The sequence below is a fragment of the Bufo gargarizans genome, chromosome 6 (assembly GCF_014858855.1).
Source record: "Bufo gargarizans isolate SCDJY-AF-19 chromosome 6, ASM1485885v1, whole genome shotgun sequence".
Lineage (NCBI taxonomy): Eukaryota > Metazoa > Chordata > Amphibia > Anura > Bufonidae > Bufo > Bufo gargarizans.
In genome coordinates this window covers 185,826,379-185,847,377 of record NC_058085.1, presented here as the reverse complement: position 1 = coordinate 185,847,377, position 20,999 = coordinate 185,826,379, and the positions used below count along the sequence as shown (strand labels likewise).

The 20,999-nt window shown below is 46.0% G+C and overlaps 1 protein-coding gene across 1 annotated transcript in view; it reads right to left on the bottom strand.

The window, feature by feature from the left end:
- NRG3 (neuregulin 3) overlaps nt 1-20,999 on the bottom strand; it is a 1,217,439-nt gene that overhangs the window by 131,092 nt on the left and 1,065,348 nt on the right. The window contains exons 6-7 of the mRNA XM_044298081.1: nt 7,024-7,150; nt 5,762-5,889 (exon numbers count right to left, since the gene is read on the bottom strand). Coding sequence (XP_044154016.1) covers nt 5,762-5,889; nt 7,024-7,150 — 255 coding nt within the window. The remainder of the gene's footprint in view (nt 1-5,761; nt 5,890-7,023; nt 7,151-20,999) is intronic.

Here is a 20,999-nt window from a genome sequence, read left to right as displayed (position 1 = left end):
GCAACAACCGAGTGCGCAACTCCTCAGGCACAAAACATCTGCCGTTGGGTCTCCCAGAGGGAGCACCAGATTGAGCCGCCAAAATCTGCTCACCCAGAGGAGAAGTCAGGCTGGTGCGAATAGCGGCCAGGATCTGATTCGGGGGTATGACCGTAGTCGGAATCGACTCCTCCCCGGACAGCTCGGAGTACTGCCGTGATAAGGCATCCGCTCTGATGTTCTTGGAGCCGGGTAGGTAGGAGACCACGTAATTAAAACGTGACAAGAACAGAGCCCATCTGGCCTGACGTGGTGTCAATCTCTTGGCCTCAGAAAGGTAGGTCAGATTCTTGTGGTCCGTCAGGATGAGAACCGGAACCACCGAGCCCTCGAGCAAGTGCCTCCATTCTTTAAGGGCCTGCACGATGGCCAATAACTCCCTGTCACCAATCTGATAGTTGCACTCCGCGGAAGACAGTTTCCGGGAGTAAAACCCACAAGGAAGCAGAGGACCCTCTGGTGTTCTACGCTGAGACAGGAGGGCGCCTACTCCCGTCTCAGACGCGTCCACCTCGAGGACAAAAGGCAACCCAGGGTTGGGATGCGACAGAATCGGAGCCGACACAAAGGCGGACTTTAGAGCCTCAAAAGCTCGGATGGCCTCGAGCGGCCAGACCTGCGGATTACTGCCCTTCCTGGTCAGATCCGTGAGAGGCTTGGCTAGCATGGAAAAGTCCCTGATGAACTTCCGATAATAATTGGCGAAGCCCAAAAAGCGCTGCAGGGCACGAAGCCCACTGGGCTGGGGCCACTGTAAGACAGCCGAAACCTTCTCAGGATCCATGGAGAACCCCTCAGCGGAAATAATGTAACCTAAGAAGGTTACCTGGGATCGGTGAAATTCGCATTTCTCAAGCTTACCGAACAGCTTGTTCTCTCGTAAGCGTTGCAACACTCGTCTGACATCCAGAATGTGGGCCTCCATGGATGCAGAATATACCAAGATGTCATCCAAATAGACCACCACACACTGCTGCAACAGGTCACGGAAAACATCGTTGATGAATTCCTGGAAGACTGCGGGCGCATTGCACAACCCAAAGGGCATAACCAAGGATTCATAATGACCGGTCCTGGTGTTAAACGCGGTCTTCCACTCATCGCCCGCCTTGATCCTTACCAGGTTATATGCCGCCCTCAGGTCGAGTTTGGTAAAGACCGTGGCCCCTTTGAGGCGATCGAACAGCTCGGAAATCAAGGGTATCGGGTAAGCGTTCTTGATCGTGATGCGATTGAGACCCCTGTAATCGATGCAAGGCCTCAACTCGCCGCCCTTCTTTTTCACAAAGAAAAATCCAGCCCCTGCCGGGGACGAGGATTTGCGAATGTGTCCGCGTGAAAGCGCCTCCCTCACGTACTCCTCCATGGCCTCATTCTCCGCTACCGACAGTGGATAGACTTTGCCACGAGGAGGAACGGCACCGGATTGTAACTCTATGGCACAATCGTATGGGCGGTGCGGAGGTAGGGCAACCGCGCGCACCTTATCGAATACATCCCGGTACTCTTCGTATTCAGGAGGCAACAGAGAGTCCGAGGAAGTACACAGCAACTTGACAGGCCCATGGATGCAACTAGCCCCACACTGTGGTGACCACGAGAGGATCTCGACCGATCTCCAATCGAAAGTCGGATTATGCTTCTGGAGCCAGGGGTACCCCAAGACCACCGAGTAGTGTGGAGACGAAATAACCTGGAGACAGACCGACTCTCTGTGAACGGCACCAATGGCCATCCCCACTGGAAGGGTCTCATGAGTCACGTGTGGCGGCAGAAGGGGTCTGCCGTCTATCGCCTCAAGAGCCAGTGGGGAACCTCGAGGCTGCAGAGGAATGGAATTGGCGGCAACGAACACTCTATCAATGAACAAACCACCAGCACCAGAGTCCACCAACGCCTGGGTCGTCACCGAGCCCCCGACCCAGGAGAGGACAACCGTGATCAGTGGTTTGTCAACACGGGAAACCGGGGACGAGGAGACTCCACCCAAGATCTGCCCCCGACAGGACCTCAGGTGCGAGCGTTCTCCCGGACGGTTCGGACATGCCAACCGAAAATGCCCACCGAGACCACAGTACATGCATCGGCCCTCGCGTCTCCGGAGTACCCTCTCCCCCTCAGACAGGCGAGCAAACCCCCGCTGCATGGGTTCACCCCCAGACAAGTCATCCCCAGGAGGCGTGGGAGGAGAGGGAGGCACGGGTGGGACAGCAAACGTAGGCGCCAATCTGTTAGGAGACCTCCGCAGGCTCTCCTTAAAGGAAGGTCTCTCCCTGAGTCTGGTGTCAATCAAAATCAGGAAAGAAATAAGAGACTCGAGCTCCACTGGTAGGTCCTTAGCTGCAACCTCATCCTTCAAGGCATCCGAGAGACCATGAGAGAAAGCAGCGACCAGAGCCTCATTATTCCAGCCCACCTCTGCTGCCAGGGTACGAAACTCAATGGCGTATTCAGCTACGGATCGTGAACCCTGTCTGATGGACATAAGGAGCTTTGCAGAAGAGGCAGCACGAGCCGGCACATCGAATACCTTCCGAAGAGAAGCAACAAAACCGGAAAACTCGGCAACCACCGGATTGTTGTTCTCCCATAAAGGGCTGGCCCAGGCCAAGGCCTTGTCCGAGAGCAGCGAGATCAAGAAGCCCACCCTTGATCTCTCAGTAGGAAAGGCATGTGGCAGCAACTCGAAGTAAATGCCCACCTGGTTAAGGAAACCTCGGCACTGAGTTGGCTCTCCCCCAAAGCGCTGTGGAAGGGGGGCAGAACCGGTCATACCCTGAAACCCCACAGGCGCAGCAACAGGTGTCAGGGTAGACTCTGGCGCAACAACCGGAGCGGCAGTAGGAGCGGGCCCAGGAGCGACAACCGACCCATCGGCAACGGAAGCTAAATGAGCCGTGCGTTCAAGCAGGGTTTGCAACGCCACAGCGAACCGACACAACAGGTGATCCTGCTGATCAAGTCTGGCAACCAGCGTAGGTAGCGAGGGTGGCCCTGTACCGTCAGAATTCATGGCTTGGTCCTAATGTCATGGAACCATGAACCAGACGTACAACAAGAGATAAGTGGAAAATAAGAAGGTTTTATTGAAGAGCAAGCCGTAGCAAAGTCCAAACGGATGGCTAAACCGAAGCAGGGTCTTGCGGAGACAGAGGTCAGGAACCAGAAGGGTAGTCAGATGAAGCCAGGAACAGGAACCAACGGGGTAGTCAGACGAAGCCGGAATCAGGAACCAACGGGGTAGTCAGACGAAGCCGGAATCAGGAACCAACGGGGTAGTCAGACGAAGCCGGAATCAGGAACCAACGGGGTAGTCAGACGAGGCCAGCAGTCTTGGAAGCATGTGAACACAGGAGGACCAAGCAAGGAACTGAAGCCACAGACCTCCTATATATATGAGCTAGGCATCCAGCTCCTCCCAGTGGGAAGGAGGAGCCGCAGGGTGGGAGGCTACAAGAAAACCCAGAAACCAAGATGGCCGCCAGCACATGTCAAACGAAGGGAACAGCAAGGAGGTAAGACCATGACAGGTGGTTAGTGCGGCCTCCCCTCTCCCCCCTAATTAAAATCATTGGTTAACAACCCCCCTCCCCCCATTATTGGTGGTAGCGGATTGGCAGTTCCAATCGGAGTCCCAGTATAATAGCTGGGGCTCCGATCGGTTTCCATGGAAGCCAGGACTCTACTGCAGTCCTGGCTGCCATGGTTACTTAGCACTTTTAGCAGCATTATACTTACATGTTCTGTCTGTGGCCGGCCGGCACTCCTCCTACTGGTAAGTGAAAGGTCTGTGCAGCGCATTCCTTATAGCACAGACCTGTCACTTACCAGTAGGAGGAGCGCCGGCCAGCCACAGACAGTGCATGTAAGTATAATGCTGCTAAAAGTGCTAAGTAACCATGGCAGCTAGGACTGCAGTAGCATCCTGGCTGCCATGGTAACTGATCGGAGCCCCAGCGATTAAACTGGGACTCTGATCGGAACTGCCGCTCCGCTGCCACCATTGATAGGGGAGGGGGTTGTTAGCCTGTGGCCACTGCCACCAGTGATTTTAATTAGGGGTGGGGGGGCACACTGGACACCGATGATTTTAATAGGAGGGGGGCCGCACTAACCACCAATGATTTTAATGGGGGGTGGGGGGGGCCGCACTGGCCACCAATGATTTTAATACTGGGGATGAAGGGGAGTCTGTCCCCTGCTGCCTGGCAGCACCCGATCTCTTACAGGGGGATGAGATCCGCACAATTAACCACTCAGGTGCGGCACCTGATGGGTTAATTGTGCGGATCACAGCCCCCTGTAAGAGATCGGGTGCTGCCAGGCAGCAGGGGACAGTTATGTACACAGTTCTTAGTATATTCTAACTTGAAGTGTCCCCATCACCATGGTAAGGCCTCTGTGTTAGAATATAATGTCGGATCTGAGTTTTCACGATCGTGAAAACTCAGATCTGAAAAGCTAATACTATTATTTTCCATTATAACGGAAAATAATAAAGTGAAGTTCGGGGCCCCATTGACTTTAATGGGGTTCGGGTCCAAGTTCTGATCAAGTTCGGGTCCCGAACCCGAACTTTTTAAAAAAGTTCAGCCAAACTGCCCGAACCTGAACATCTAGGTGTTCACTCAACTCTAATCACCATATGTGTGCTTCATAGATCTGTTTTTTTATCCGCTAACTTTTTGGGTGGGAGTCTCAAACTGTTCAATCAGCGTTTTTTTCATAATAGGATTTTTATCTATAGTTTAGCTTCCATCCCTGCATAATGAATGGAAAACTGTCTTATACCAGCAACCCAATTCTTTCTGGATAGCTACCCTTTAACAGACCTGAGAAGCCTTGGTTTGGGTACAAATTTTCCTTATGGATGGTCCCAAGTATGCATGAGGAGTACAGTAAACCAGTCAATTCTTCTCTGGATTTCTGGGGGGAATTTTTTTTTAAATTATCTTACATCTGCTCTCATTGGATAGACTTAGGAGTGCTAATTTGAATATATTTCCCAGAAATCCAGAAGAGCTTTAACTGGCCTATAATACTCTACACACATACTTTGCATACTAGGTGCTCTCCGTAATGAAAATGAGTAACCCTTCGCCAAACAATACATATATCTTGCCCAGAAATCCAGACTAGTAAACTAGGCTTTCTCTTTGCCTCTCTTCTTTCAAGAAAAAATACAAGTCCTGGAAGACCAGACTATTATATGCCAACATTTAGAGGAAATTGAGGATACCGTAGTTGATTCATACCTGAATATAACTTTTTCAATAAATTTCCGATCTAAACCTAAAACAAATTTAAAGGAATTTGCTTATTTGTACTCTCTGTTTATGTGTTAAATTAGAAAACTTGAAAATCCTTAAAGAATAGTTCTATTACTATGAACTTTTTCAGTTTTAAACCTTGATGTTTACATAACAAAGTAAGTGAGGCTGAAAATCTATGTTTGTTATTATACTGCAATGTTGGTACAAAGGAAGGAAAAGCCCTCATAAGTTAGGTAAACAAATCATTTTTCTTAAAGATGGCCTGCACATTTAATATCCTTCAGCCTCTTGGCTGACAAGTATTTCTCCTGAGTCTACCATACGAATGTATATTTCCAAAAGATAAAAATCAGCTCTAGTATCTGTAATGGTAGGAGAGTAAGTAACACTGCATATGCTGCCAGACATGGCTAAGCATCACAACAATTTTTCATGAACATGGGTCTTACTTATGATGCTTTATTGGCTGACTTCCTCTGTCTGATGCTGTCCTGTCTGAGAAGGGTGGTGTTTCTGAAAAACTCGACTCCATTACATTTTCTCTTATAGGCTCTTGGTTGTGGTCAGATTTTGAATACTGTAAGTGAATAATTAATATACATAAGCAGTTGTATGGAAAATAGAAATACATTTTTTTTTTTTGCATTATCCTATTCTGCAGTGCTTCACAACCAGGTCATGTAAACTCGTACAATGATTAGGCATTCATCTACTAACAATAAAACAAAAGGAGATAAAACACTTTGGGGCAGATTTATCAAATCTGGTGTAAAGGAAAAGTAGTTTAGTTGCCCATAGCAACCAATAATATTCCCCCTTTCATTTTGCAAAGGAGCTGTGAAAAATGAAAGGTGGAATCTGATTGGTTGCTATGGGCAACTAAAGCCAGTTTTTATTTACACCAGTTTTGATAAATCTCCCCCAGTATGTTTTCAAGACTGTAAAATTCATGTCACAGTTTCAGAGTCACTGACAAAGGTGATGTACATAATCTACAACAGGAAGGACCCCAAATTGTGAAGTACCACTCAATATATTTATATATTTAGGGGGAGATTTATCAAAGCGGTGTAAAGTAAAACTGGCTTATTTGCCCATAGCAACCAATCAGATTCAACCTTTTATTTTTCACAGATCCTTTGGAAAATGAAAGGTGGAGTCTAATTGGTTGCTATGGGCAACTAAGCCAGTTGTACTTTACACCAGTTTGATAAATGCCCCCCTTAGTTCCTATGAAAGAAGCTATAAAGTAAAACTATTGGCTTATCAAGATTATTTTTTTCCTTTACACCAATTTACTAACAAGGAATTCAAACCACTGAGGTCCTTTAATGAAGGCTATGAAGTTGCATTTGCACTCTAATATGAATGTCTCGCTTTAAATATGAACCTGCTCTAGTAAATGCTTCATGAAACTTTAATGAAAACTGTTCACAAATGTATTTGTGATTCATTACTGCATCTTTAGAAACATCTAAAATTAGCAATCCGAATTCGAGTTTGGCACTGGCTGGTACCTTGGTACCAAAACCGACTTTGGATTGCTATTTAAATTTTTTTAAGATACAGAAGTGATTACCGAATTCATTCACCAAAGTCTCGAACAACTTTGGGTGAAACAAATTTTGCTTACACGGGAGGCAATAATTACAGGTCATTTGCCCAAATATTTAACAGTTGACTTCTTGTGAAACTAACTACAAATACTTACACTATGCAGTTGAAATCTGCTTTCTCCAAAGTTCTTTGCTTTTGATAACAAACCAGATGCGTGGAGACTATAGCTTTTTCCATTTTGTGCATCTTTCAACTGCTCTTGAATTATTTTTGTTTGCCTTCTAAATATAAAAAGAAGAGATTATTAAGTTACCATAAATTTAATAAGAAAATAATAATAATAATAATAATAATAATAACTAGAAAAGCTACAATTTCTGGGGAAATTGTGTTAAGTGTTCTTGCCTCCACCAGTAGTGTTCAACTGGAGTGGGCGGAGTAACTAGGTGGAGTGGCTTGAGTAACTGTGGCAAGGTTAGACTGGGCAGAGTAACTTGTTGGAGTGAGCAGAGTAACTTGTTGGAGTTTGGCGTGAGTAAAGATAGTAAACATTACACTTACCAATTGATTGATTAAATTTAAAAAGTGCACATGACAAGCTTAATAGAATGAAAAATGCATTTCAATTTTTATTTATTTATATTCACATTTAATTGCAATGTTGTCCAAAGTGCTTCACAGTTACATTAAAACATACATTTATAAAAACATTAGCAGCTGATTTGTGTAGGTGGGCTTGAAAATGAGGGAGTTGTGGCAGTTTAGAAATCATGTCCTGATTTTTCAGCTTAAACTCTAGCTTTTGTCACTCTGCTGGCTGCTCACACGCCTGGGTTCCTATGACTCACGCTACAGCAAGGGCACAGAAGAGTGGTTAACACCTTAAGGACCGAGCTCATTTTCACCTTACGGACCAGGCCATTTTTTGCAAATCCGACCAGTGTCAATTTATGTGGTGTTAACTTTAAAACGCTTTGACTTATCCAAGCCATTCTGAGATAGTTTTTTTGGCACATATTGTACTTCATGACACTAGTAAAATGAAGTAAAAAAAAAAATATATTTTTTTATTTTTAAATATATTTACCAAAATTTTTAAAAAAATAGCAAATTTTCAAGTTTTAATTTCTCTACTTCTACACTCACCTAAAGAATTATTAGGAACACCATACTAATTGGACCCCCTTTTGCCTTCAGAACTGCCTTAATTATACGTGGCATTGATTCAAGAAGGTGCTGATAGCATTCTTTTCACTTTTTTGGCAGACTTTCCAATCTTAATAATTTTTTTCCAGTTACAAAGCAAGGGTTAACAGCCAAACAAGACTCAATATGTATGGCTCTGATTCTGTAGTTAACAGAAACACCCCATATGTGGTTGTAAACCACTGTAAGGGCACACGGTAGGACACAGAAGAAAAGGAATGCCATACGGTTTTTGAAAGGCAGATTTTGGTAGACAGTTTTTTTGACACGATGTCCCATTTGAAGCCCCCCTGATGCACCCCTAGAGAATAACTCCATAAAAGTGACCCCATCTAAGAAACTACACCCCTCAAGGTATTCAAAACTGATTTTACAAATGTTGTTAACCCTTTAGGTGTTCCACAAGAGTTATTGGCAAATAGAGATGAAATTTCAGAATTTCAATTTTTTGGTAAATTTTCCATTTTCCATTTTTTTTTTCCAGTTACAAAGCAAGGGTTAACAGCCAAACAAAACTCATTATTTATGGCCCTATTTCTGTAGTGATTCTGTAGTTTACAGAAACACCCCATATGTGGTCGTAAACTGCTGTACGGGCACATGGCAGGGCGCAGAAGGAAATTAATGTCATACGGTTTCTGGAAGGCAGATTTTGCTAGACAGTTTTTTTGGACACCATGTCCCATTGGAAGCCCCCCTGATGCACCCCTAGGGTAGAAACTCCATAAAAGTGACTCCATCTAAGAAACTACACCCCTCAAGGTATTCAAAACTGATGTTTACAAACGTTGTTAACCCTTTAGGTGTTCCACAAGAGTTATTGGCAAATAGAGATGACATTTCAGAATTTGAATTTTTTAGCAAATTTTCCATTTTACAATTTTTTTCCAGTTGCAAAGCAAGGGTTAACAGCCAAACAAAGCTCATTATTTATGGCCCTGATTCTGTAGTTTACAGAAACACCCCATATGTGGTCGTAAACTGCTGTACAAGCACATGGCAGGGCGCAGAAGGAAAGGAATGCCATACGGTTTCTGGAAGGCAGATTTTGCTAGACAGTTTTTTTGGACACCATGTCCAATTTGAAGCCCTCCTGATGCCCCCCTAGAGTAGAAACTCCAAAAAAATTACCCAATTTTAGAAACTACGGGTAGGGTGGAAGTTTTGTTGGTACTAGTTTAGGGCACATATGATTGTTGGTTGCTCAATATTACACTTTTTGTGAGGCAAGGTAACAAGAAATAGCTTTTTTGGCACCTTTTTTTATTTTTTTATTTACAAAATTCATCTGACAGGTTAGATCATGTGGTATTTTTATAGAGCCAGTTGATACGGATGCGGAGATACCTAATATGTATATTTTTTTTATTTATGTAAGTTTTACACAATGATTTCATTTTTGAAACAAAAAAAATCATGTTTTAGTATTTCTATAGTCTAAGATCCATATTTTTTTCAGTTTTTGGGTGATTATCTTGGGTAGGGTATGATGTTTGCGGGATGAGATTACGGTTTGATTGGCGCTATTTTGGGGTGCACATGACTTTTTGATCGCTTGCTATTACACTTTTTGTGATGTAAGGTGACAAAAAATTGTTTATTTAGCACAGTTTTTATTTTTTATTTTTTACGGTGTTCATCTGAGGGGTTAGCTCATGTGATATTATTATAGAGCTGGTCGATACGGACGTGGCAATACCTAATATGTATACTATTTTTATTTATGTAAGTTTTACACAATAATATCATTTTTGAAACAAAAAAAAAATCATGTTATTGTGTCCCCATAGTTTATTTTTTATTTTTTGGGCCATTGTCTCATGTAGGGGCTTTTTTTTTGTGGGATGAGGTGACGGTTTGATTGGTACTATTTTGGTGTACATGCAATCACTTTTTTGATCACTTTTATTACCTTTTTTGGGCAGTGAAGTGGGCAAAATTTCTATTTCCAGTGATTTTTTTGTTTTTGTTTTATGGCGTTCACTGTGCGGCGAAAGTAACATGACCGTTTCATAGATCAGGTCGTTACGGACGTGGCGATACCTAATATGTGTAGTGCATTTTATTTTTTTTATTTTTATTTAGCATAGATCTGTTCAGCACCATGGACAGCAGGATGCCTGAGAAGGCGGCCTGTTGCCATGGGAACCTTCCCCGTCTGCCACTACTGATCAGACGGGGAAGGGGAAGGAGGGGAGCTCCCTCCCTCTGTCACCCCATCCATCTGGGGGCTGAAAAGGCACAGACATGGTGACAGTTTAATGCCAGGACGAGTATACTAAGTATCAGAGAATACTCGTCCTAGGTCCTTAACTTGCTAAAAACAAACGGCTCCAACTTGCTCACTTCACTGGCGTTGCCATCTTCAAATGGTTGTAGTTTAAAAATTATAAATACTACAGTGAAGAGTAGAGTTGAGCGAACACCTGGATGTTCGGGTTCGAGAAGTTCGGCCGAACATCCCGGAAATGTTCGGGTTCGGGATCCGAACCCGATCCGAACTTCGTCCCGAACCCGAACCCCATTGAAGTCAATGGGGACCCGAACTTTTCGGCACTAAAACGGCTGTAAAACAGCCCAGGAAAGGGCTAGAGGGCTGCAAAAGGCAGCAACATGTAGGTAAATCCCCTGCAAACAAATGTGGATAGGGAAATTAATTAAAATAAAAATTAAATAAATAAAAATTAACCAAAATCAATTGGAGAGAGGTTCCATAGCAGAGAATCTGGCTTCCCGTCACCCACCACTGGAACAGTCCATTCTCAGATATTTAGGCCCCGGCACCCAGGCAGAGGAGAGAGGTCCCGTAACAGAGAATCTGTCTTCATGTCAGCAGAGAATTAGTCTGCATGTCATAGCAGAGAATGAGGCTTCACGTCAGCCACCACTGCAACAGTCCATTGGCATATATTTAGGCCTAGCACACAGGCAGAGGAGAGAGGTCCCGTAACAGAGAATCTGGCTTCATGTCAGCAGAGAATCAGTCTGCATGTCATAGCAGAGAATGAGGCTTCACGTCAGCCACCACTGCAACAGTCCATTGGCATATATTTAGGCCCAGCACACACACAGGCAGAGGAGAGAGGTCCCGTAACAGAGAATCTGTCTTCATGTCAGCAGAGAATTAGTCTGCATGTCATAGCAGAGAATGAGGCTTCACGTCACCCACCACTGCAACAGTCCATTGGCATATATTTAGGCCTAGCACACAGGCAGAGCAGAGAGGTCCCGTAACAGACAATCTGGCTTCATGACAGCAGAGAATCAGTCTGCATGTCATAGCAGAGAATGAGGCTTCACGTCACCCACCACTGCAACAGTCCATTGGCATATATTTAGGCCTAGCACACAGGCAGAGGAGAGAGGTCCCGTAACAGAGAATCTGTCTTCATGTCAGCAGAGAATCAGTCTGCATGTCATAGCAGAGAATGAGGCTTCACGTCAGCCACCACTGCAACAGTCCATTGGCATATATTTAGGCCCAGCACCCAGGCAGAGGAGGGAGGTCCCGTAACAGAGAATCTGTCTTCATGTCAGCAGAGAATTAGTCTGCATGTCATAGCAGAGAATGAGGCTTCACGTCAGCCACCACTGCAACAGTCCATTGGCATATATTTAGGCCCAGCACACACACAGGCAGAGGAGAGAGGTCCCGTAACAGAGAATCTGGCTTCATGTCAGCAGAGAATCAGTCTGCATGTCATAGCAGAGAATGAGGCTTCACGTCAGCCACCACTGCAACAGTCCATTGGCATATATTTAGGCCCAGCACACACACAGGCAGAGGAGAGAGGTCCCGTAACAGAGAATCTGGCTTCATGTCAGCAGAGAATCAGTCTGCATGTCATAGCAGAGAATGAGGCTTCACGTCAGCCACCACTGCAACAGTCCATTGGCATATATTTAGGCCCAGCACCCAGGCAGAGGAGGGAGGTCCCGTAACAGAGAATCTGTCTTCATGTCAGCAGAGAATTAGTCTGCATGTCATAGCAGAGAATGAGGCTTCACGTCAGCCACCACTGCAACAGTCCATTGGCATATATTTAGGCCCAGCACACACACAGGCAGAGGAGAGAGGTCCCGTAACAGAGAATCTGGCTTCATGTCAGCAGAGAATCAGTCTGCATGTCATAGCAGAGAATGAGGCTTCACGTCAGCCACCACTGCAACAGTCCATTGGCATATATTTAGGCCCAGCACCCAGGCAGAGGAGGGAGGTCCCGTAACAGAGAATCTGTCTTCATGTCAGCAGAGAATTAGTCTGCATGTCATAGCAGAGAATGAGGCTTCACGTCAGCCACCACTGCAACAGTCCATTGGCATATATTTAGGCCCAGCACACACACAGGCAGAGGAGAGAGGTCCCGTAACAGAGAATCTGGCTTCATGTCAGCAGAGAATCAGTCTGCATGTCATAGCAGAGAATGAGGCTTCACGTCAGCCACCACTGCAACAGTCCATTGGCATATATTTAGGCCCAGCACACACACAGGCAGAGGAGAGAGGTCCCGTAACAGAGAATCTGGCTTCATGTCAGCAGAGAATCAGTCTGCATGTCATAGCAGAGAATGAGGCTTCACGTCAGCCACCACTGCAACAGTCCATTGGCATATATTTAGGCCCAGCACACACACAGGCAGAGGAGAGAGGTCCCGTAACAGAGAATCTGGCTTCATGTCAGCAGAGAATCAGTCTGCATGTCATAGCAGAGAATGAGGCTTCACGTCAGCCACCACTGCAACAGTCCATTGGCATATATTTAGGCCCAGCACACACACAGGCAGAGGAGAGAGGTCCCGTAACAGAGAATCTGTCTTCATGTCAGCAGAGAATTAGTCTGCATGTCATAGCAGAGAATGAGGCTTCACGTCACCCACCACTGCAACAGTCCATTGGCATATATTTAGGCCTAGCACACAGGCAGAGCAGAGAGGTCCCGTAACAGACAATCTGGCTTCATGACAGCAGAGAATCAGTCTGCATGTCATAGCAGAGAATGAGGCTTCACGTCACCCACCACTGCAACAGTCCATTGGCATATATTTAGGCCTAGCACACAGGCAGAGCAGAGAGGTCCCGTAACAGACAATCTGGCTTCATGTCAGCAGAGAATCAGTCTGCATGTCATAGCAGAGAATGAGGCTTCACGTCACCCACCACTGCAACAGTCCATTGGCATATATTTAGGCCTAGCACACAGGCAGAGCAGAGAGGTCCCGTAACAGACAATCTGGCTTCATGTCAGCAGAGAATCAGTCTGCATGTCATAGCAGAGAATGAGGCTTCACGTCACCCACCACTGCAACAGTCCATTGGCATATATTTAGGCCTAGCACACAGGCAGAGCAGAGAGGTCCCGTAACAGACGATCTGGCTTCATGTCAGCAGAGAATCAGTCTGCATGTCATAGCAGAGAATCAGGCTTCACGTCAGCCACCACTGCAACAGTCCATTGTCATAAATTTAGGCCCAGCACCCAGGCAGAGGAGAGAGGTCCCGTAACAGACAATCTGGCTTCATGTCAGCAGAGAATTAGTCTGCATGTCATAGCAGAGAATCAGGCTTCATGTCAGCCACCACTGCAACAGTCCATTGGCATATATTTAGGCCTAGCACACAGGCAGAGGAGAGGTTCATTCAACTTTGGGTAGCATCGCAATATAATGGTAAAATGAAAATAAAAATAGGATTGAATGAGGAAGTGCCCTGGAGTCCAATAATATATGGTTATGGGGAGGTAGTTAATGTCTAATCTGGACAAGGGACGGACAGGTCCTGTGGGATCCATGCCTGGTTCATTTTTATGAACGTCAGCTTGTCCACATTGGCTGTAGACAGGCGGCTGCGTTTGTCTGTAATGACGCCCCCTGCCGTGCTGAATACACGTTCAGACAAAACGCTGGCTGCCGGGCAGGCCAGCACCTCCAAGGCATAAAAGGCTAGCTCTGGCCACGTGGACAATTTAGAGACCCAGAAGTTGAATGGGGCCGAACCATCAGTCAGTACGTGGAGGGGTGTGCACACGTACTGTTCCACCATGTTAGTGAAATGTTGCCTCCTGCTAACACGTTGCGTATCAGGTGGTGGTGCAGTTAGCTGTGGCGTGTTGACAAAAGTTTTCCACATCTCTGCCATGCTAACCCTGCCCTCAGAGGAGCTGGCCGTGACACAGCTGCCTTGGCGACCTCTTGCTCCTCCTCTGCCTTGGCCTTGGGCTTCCACTTGTTCCCCTGTGACATTTGGGAATGCTCTCAGTAGCGCGTCTACCAACGTGCGCTTGTACTCGCGCATCTTCCTATCACGCTCCAGTGCAGGAAGTAAGGTGGGCACATTGTCTTTGTAGCGTGGATCCAGCAGGGTGGCAACCCAGTAGTCCGCACAGGTTAAAATGTGGGCAACTCTGCTGTCGTTGCGCAGGCACTGCAGCATGTAGTCGCTCATGTGTGCCAGGCTGCCCAGGGGTAAGGACAAGCTGTCCTCTGTGGGAGGCGTATCGTCATCGTCCTGCCTTTCCCCCCAGCCACGCACCAGTGATGGACCCGAGCTGCGTTGGGTGCCACCCCGCTGTGACCATGCTTCATCCTCATCCTCCTCCACCTCCTCCTCATCCTCGTCCTCCTCGTCCTCCAGTAGTGGGCCCTGGCTGGCCACATTTGTACCTGGCCTCTGCTGTTGCAAAAAACCTCCCTCTGAGTCACTTCGAAGAGACTGGCCTGAAAGTGCTAAAAATGACCCCTCTTCCTCATCCTCCTCCTCCTCCTCCTGGGCCACCTCCTGTTCCATCATCGCCCTAAGTGTTTTCTCAAGGAGACATAGAAGTGGTATTGTAACGCTGATAACGGTGTCATCGCCACTGGCCATGTTGGTGGAGTACTCGAAACAGCGCAACAGGGCACACAGGTCTCGCATGGAGGCCCAGTCATTGGTGGTGAAGTGGTGCTGTTCTGTAGTGCGACTGACCCGTGCGTGCTGCAGCTGAAACTCCACTATGGCCTGCTGCTGCTCGCACAGTCTGTCCAGCATGTGCAAGGTGGAGTTCCACCTGGTGGGCACGTCGCATATGAGGCGGTGAGCGGGAAGGCCGAAGTTACGCTGTAGCGCAGACAGGCGAGCAGCGGCAGGATGTGAACGCCGGAAGCGCGAACAGACGGCCCGCACTTTATGCAGCAGCTCTGACATGTCGGGGTAGTTGTGAATGAACTTCTGCACCACCAAATTCAGCACATGCGCCAAGCAAGGGATGTGCGTCAAATTGGCTAGTCCCAGAGCTGCAACGAGATTTCGCCCATTATCACACACCACCAGGCCGGGCTTGAGGCTCACCGGCAGCAACCACTCGTCGGTCTGTTGTTCAATACCCCGCCACAACTCCTGTGCGGTGTGGGGCCTGTCCCCCAAACATATGAGTTTCAGAATGGCCTGCTGACGTTTACCCCGGGCTGTGCTGAAGTTGGTGGTGAAGGTGTGTGGCTGACTGGATGAGCAGGTGGAAGAAGAGGAGGAGGAAGCCGAGAAGGAGGAGGTGGCAACAGGAGGCAAAGAATGTTGCCCTGCGATCCTTGGCGGCGGCAGGACGTGCGCCAAACAGCTCTCCGCCTGGGGCCCAGCTGCCACTACATTTACCCAGTGTGCAGTTAGGGAGATATAGCGTCCCTGGCCGTGCTTACTGGTCCACGTATCTGTGGTTAGGTGGACCTTGCTACAGATGGCGTTGCGCAGTGCACACTTGATTTTATCGGATACTTGGTTGTGCAGGGAAGGCACGGCTCTCTTGGAGAAGTAGTGCCGGCTGGGAACAACATACTGTGGGACAGCAAGCGACATGAGCTGTTTGAAGCTGTCTGTGTCCACCAGCCTAAATGACAGCATTTCATAGGCCAGTAGTTTAGAAATGCTGGCATTCAGGGCCAGGGATCGAGGGTGGCTAGGTGGGAATTTACGCTTTCTATCAAATGTTTGTGAGATGGAGAGCTGAACGCTGGCGTGTGACATGGTTGAGACGCTTGGTGACGGAGGTGGTGGTGGTGGTGTTGGTGGTACATCCCCTGTTTGCTGGGCGGCAGGTGCCAACGTTCCTCCAGAGGCGGAGGAAGAGGCCGAGGCGGCAGCAGCAGAATAGGCCGAGGCGGCAGCAGCAGAAGAGGTAGCAGGGGGAGCCTGAGTGACTTCCTTGGTTTTAAGGTGTTTACTCCACTGCAGTTCATGCTTTGCATGCAGGTGCCTGGTCATGCAGGTTGTGCTCAGGTTCAGAACGTTAATGCCTCGCTTCAGGCTCTGATGGCACAGCGTGCAAACCACTCGGGTCTTGTCGTCAGCACATTGTTTGAAGAAGTGCCATGCCAGGGAACTCCTTGAAGCTGCCTTTGGGGTGCTCGGTCCCAGATGGCGGCGGTCAGTAGCAGGCGGAGTCTCTTGGCGGCGGGTGTTCTGCTTTTGCCCACTGCTCCCTCTTTTGCTACGCTGTTGGCTCGGTCTCACCACTGCCTCTTCCTCCGAACTGTGAAAGTCAGTGGCACGACCTTCATTCCATGTGGGGTCTAGGACCTCATCGTCCCCTGCATCGTCTTCCACCCAGTCTTGATCCCTGACCTCCTGTTCAGTCTGCACACTGCAGAAAGACGCAGCAGTTGGCACCTGTGTTTCGTCATCATCAGAGACATGCTGAGGTGGTATTCCCATGTCCTCATCATCAGGAAACATAAGTGGTTGTGCGTCAGTGCATTCTATGTCTTTCACCGCTGGGGAAGGGCTAGGTGGATGCCCTTGGGAAACCCTGCCAGCGGAGTCTTCAAACAGCATAAGAGACTGCTGCATAACTTGAGGCTGAGACAGTTTCCCTGGTATGCATGGGGGTGATGTGACAGACTGATGGGGTTGGTTTTCAGGCGCCATCTGTGCGCTTTCTGCAGAAGACTGGGTGGGAGATAATGTGAACGTGCTGGATCCACTGTCGGCCACCCAATTGACTAATGCCTGTACCTGCTCAGGCCTTACCATCCTTAGAACGGCATTGGGCCCCACCATATATCGCTGTAAATTCTGGCGGCTACTGGGACCTGAGGTAGTTGGTACACTAGGACGTGTGGATGTGGCAGAACGGCCACGTCCTCTCCCAGCACCAGAGGGTCCACTAACACCACCACGACCATGTCCACGTCCGCGTCCCTTACTAGATGTTTTTCTCATTGTTATGGTTCACCACAACAACAAATATATTATTTGGCCCAATGTATTGTATTCAAATTCAGCGGGATATAAATTTGAGGCCTAGTATTTAGGCGCTGGGTGACCGGTATGGATTTAGTGACAGAATTAGACTTGGAAATGCACAGAAGCGTGTGTGTGAAGTTATTCTGAATGACCCAATGTGCACCTTGAATATTATATACCCTTTTTGGGATAGATTTCAAATAGCTCTGATATAGCAGGAACCACTAAATTATGAAATTGCTAAATTGGGAATTGTACTTCAACCCAGAACAAAAAATGTGCTTTGACGGACACTAAATAACTTTCCCAGCTACAACAGTACAGCGGTAACGAGAGATTTAGAGGGATTTAAATTTGAGGCCTAGTATTTAGGCGCTGGGTGACAGGTATGGGTTTAGTGACAGAATTAGACTTGGAAATACACAGTAGCGGGTGTGTGTGAAGTTATTCTGAATGACCCAATGTGCACCTTCAATATTATATACCCTTTTAGGGATAGATTTCAAATAGCTCTGATATAGCAGGAACCACTAAATTATGAAATTGCTAAATTGGGAATTGTACTTCAACCCAGAACAAAAAATGTGCTTTGACGGACACTAAATATCTTGCCCAGCAACAACAGTACAGTGGTGGGTAACGAGAGATTTAGAGGGATTTAAATTTGAGGCCTAGTATTTAGGCGCTGGGTCACCGGTATGGATTTAGTGACAGAATTAGACTTGGAAATGCACAGAAGCGTGTGTGTGAAGTTATTCTGAATGACCCTATGTGCACCTTCAATATTATATACCCTTTTAGGGATAGATTTCAAATAGCTCTGATATAGCAGAAACCACTAAATTATGAAATTGCTAAATTGGGAATTGTACTTCAACCCAGAACAAAAAATGTGCTTTGACGGACACTAAATATCTTGCCCAGCAACAACAGTACAGCGGTGGGTAACGAGAGATTTAGAGGGATTTAAATTTGAGGCCTAGTATTTAGGCGCTGGGTCACCGGTATGGATTTAGTGACAGAATTAGACTTGGAAATGCACAGAAGCGTGTGTGTGAAGTTATTCTGAATGACCCTATGTGCACCTTCAATATTATATACCCTTTTAGGGATAGATTTCAAATAGCTCTGATATAGCAGAAACCACTAAATTATGAAATTGCTAAATTGGGAATTGTACTTCAACCCAGAACAAAAAATGTGCTTTGACGGACACTAAATATCTTGCCCAGCAACAACAGTACAGCGGTGGGTAACGAGAGATTTAGAGGGATTTAAATTTGAGGCCTAGTATTTAGGCGCTGGGTCACCGGTATGGATTTAGTGACAGAATTAGACTTGGAAATGCACAGAAGCGTGTGTGTGAAGTTATTCTGAATGACCCTATGTGCACCTTCAATATTATATACCCTTTTAGGGATAGATTTCAAATAGCTCTGATATAGCAGAAACCACTAAATTATGAAATTGCTAAATTGGGAATTGTACTTCAACCCAGAACAAAAAATGTGCTTTGACGGACACTAAATATCTTGCCCAGCAACAACAGTACAGTGGTGGGTAACGAGAGATTTAGAGGGATTTAAATTTGAGGCCTAGTATTTAGGCGCTGGGTCACCGGTATGGATTTAGTGACAGAATTAGACTTGGAAATGCACAGAAGCGTGTGTGTGAAGTTATTCTGAATGACCCTATGTGCACCTTCAATATTATATACCCTTTTAGGGATAGATTTCAAATAGCTCTGATATAGCAGAAACCACTAAATTATGAAATTGCTAAATTGGGAATTGTACTTCAACCCAGAACAAAAAATGTGCTTTGACGGACACTAAATATCTTGCCCAGCAACAACAGTACAGCGGTGGGTAACGAGAGATTTAGAGGGATTTAAATTTGAGGCCTAGTATTTAGGCGCTGGGTGACAGGTATGGGTTTAGTGACAGAATTAGACTTGGAAATACACAGTAGCGGGTGTGTGTGAAGTTATTCTGAATGACCCAATGTGCACCTTCAATATTATATACCCTTTTTGGGATAGATTTCAAATAGCTCTGATATAGCAGGAACCACTAAATTATGAAATTGCTAAATTGGGAATTGTACTTCAACCCAGAACAAAAAATGTGCTTTGACGGACACTAAATATCTTGCCCAGCAACAACAGTACAGCGGTGGGTAACGAGAGATTTAGAGGGATTTAAATTTGAGGCCTAGTATTTAGGCGCTGGGTGACAGGTATGGGTTTAGTGACAGAATTAGACTTGGAAATACACAGTAGCGGGTGTGTGTGAAGTTATTCTGAATGACCCAATGTGCACCTTCAATATTATATACCCTTTTAGGGATAGATTTCAAATAGCTCTGATATAGCAGGAACCACTAAATTATGAAATTGCTAAATTGGGAATTGTACTTCAACCCAGAACAAAAAATGTGCTTTGACGGACACTAAATATCTTGCCCAGCAACAACAGTACAGTGGTGGGTAACGAGAGATTTAGAGGGATTTAAATTTGAGGCCTAGTATTTAGGCGCTGGGTCACCGGTATGGATTTAGTGACAGAATTAGACTTGGAAATGCACAGAAGCGTGTGTGTGAAGTTATTCTGAATGACCCTATGTGCACCTTCAATATTATATACCCTTTTAGGGATAGATTTCAAATAGCTCTGATATAGCAGAAACCACTAAATTATGAAATTGCTAAATTGGGAATTGTACTTCAACCCAGAACAAAAAATGTGCTTTGACGGACACTAAATATCTTGCCCAGCAACAACAGTACAGCGGTGGGTAACGAGAGATTTAGAGGGATTTAAATTTGAGGCCTAGTATTTAGGCGCTGGGTCACCGGTATGGATTTAGTGACAGAATTAGACTTGGAAATGCACAGAAGCGTGTGTGTGAAGTTATTCTGAATGACCCTATGTGCACCTTCAATATTATATACCCTTTTAGGGATAGATTTCAAATAGCTCTGATATAGCAGAAACCACTAAATTATGAAATTGCTAAATTGGGAATTGTACTTCAACCCAGAACAAAAAATGTGCTTTGACGGACACTAAATATCTTGCCCAGCAACAACAGTACAGCGGTGGGTAACGAGAGATTTAGAGGGATTTAAATTTGAGGCCTAGTATTTAGGCGCTGGGTGACAGGTATGGATTTAGTGACAGAATTAGACTTGGAAATACACAGTAGCGGTGTGTGTGAAGTTATTCTGAATGACCCAATGTGCACCTTCAATATTATATACCCTTTTTAGGGATAGATTTCAAATAGCTCTGATATAGCAGGAACCACTAAATTATGAAATTGCTAAATTGGGAATTGTACTTCAACCCAGAACAAAAAATGTGCTTTGACGGACACTAAATATCTTGCCCAGCAACAACAGTACAGCGGTGGGTAACGAGAGATTTAGAGGGATTTAAATTTGAGGCCTAGTATTTAGGCGCTGGGTCACCGGTATGGATTTAGTGACAGAATTAGACTTGGAAATGCACAGTAAGCGGTGTGTGTGAAGTTATTCTGAATGACCCTATGTGCACCTTCAATATTATATACCCTTTTAGGGATAGATTTCAAATAGCTCTGATATAGCAGGAAACCACTAAATTATGAAATTGCTAAATTGGGAATTGTACTTCAACCCAGAACAAAAAATGTGCTTTGACGGACACTAAATATCTTGCCCAGCAACAACAG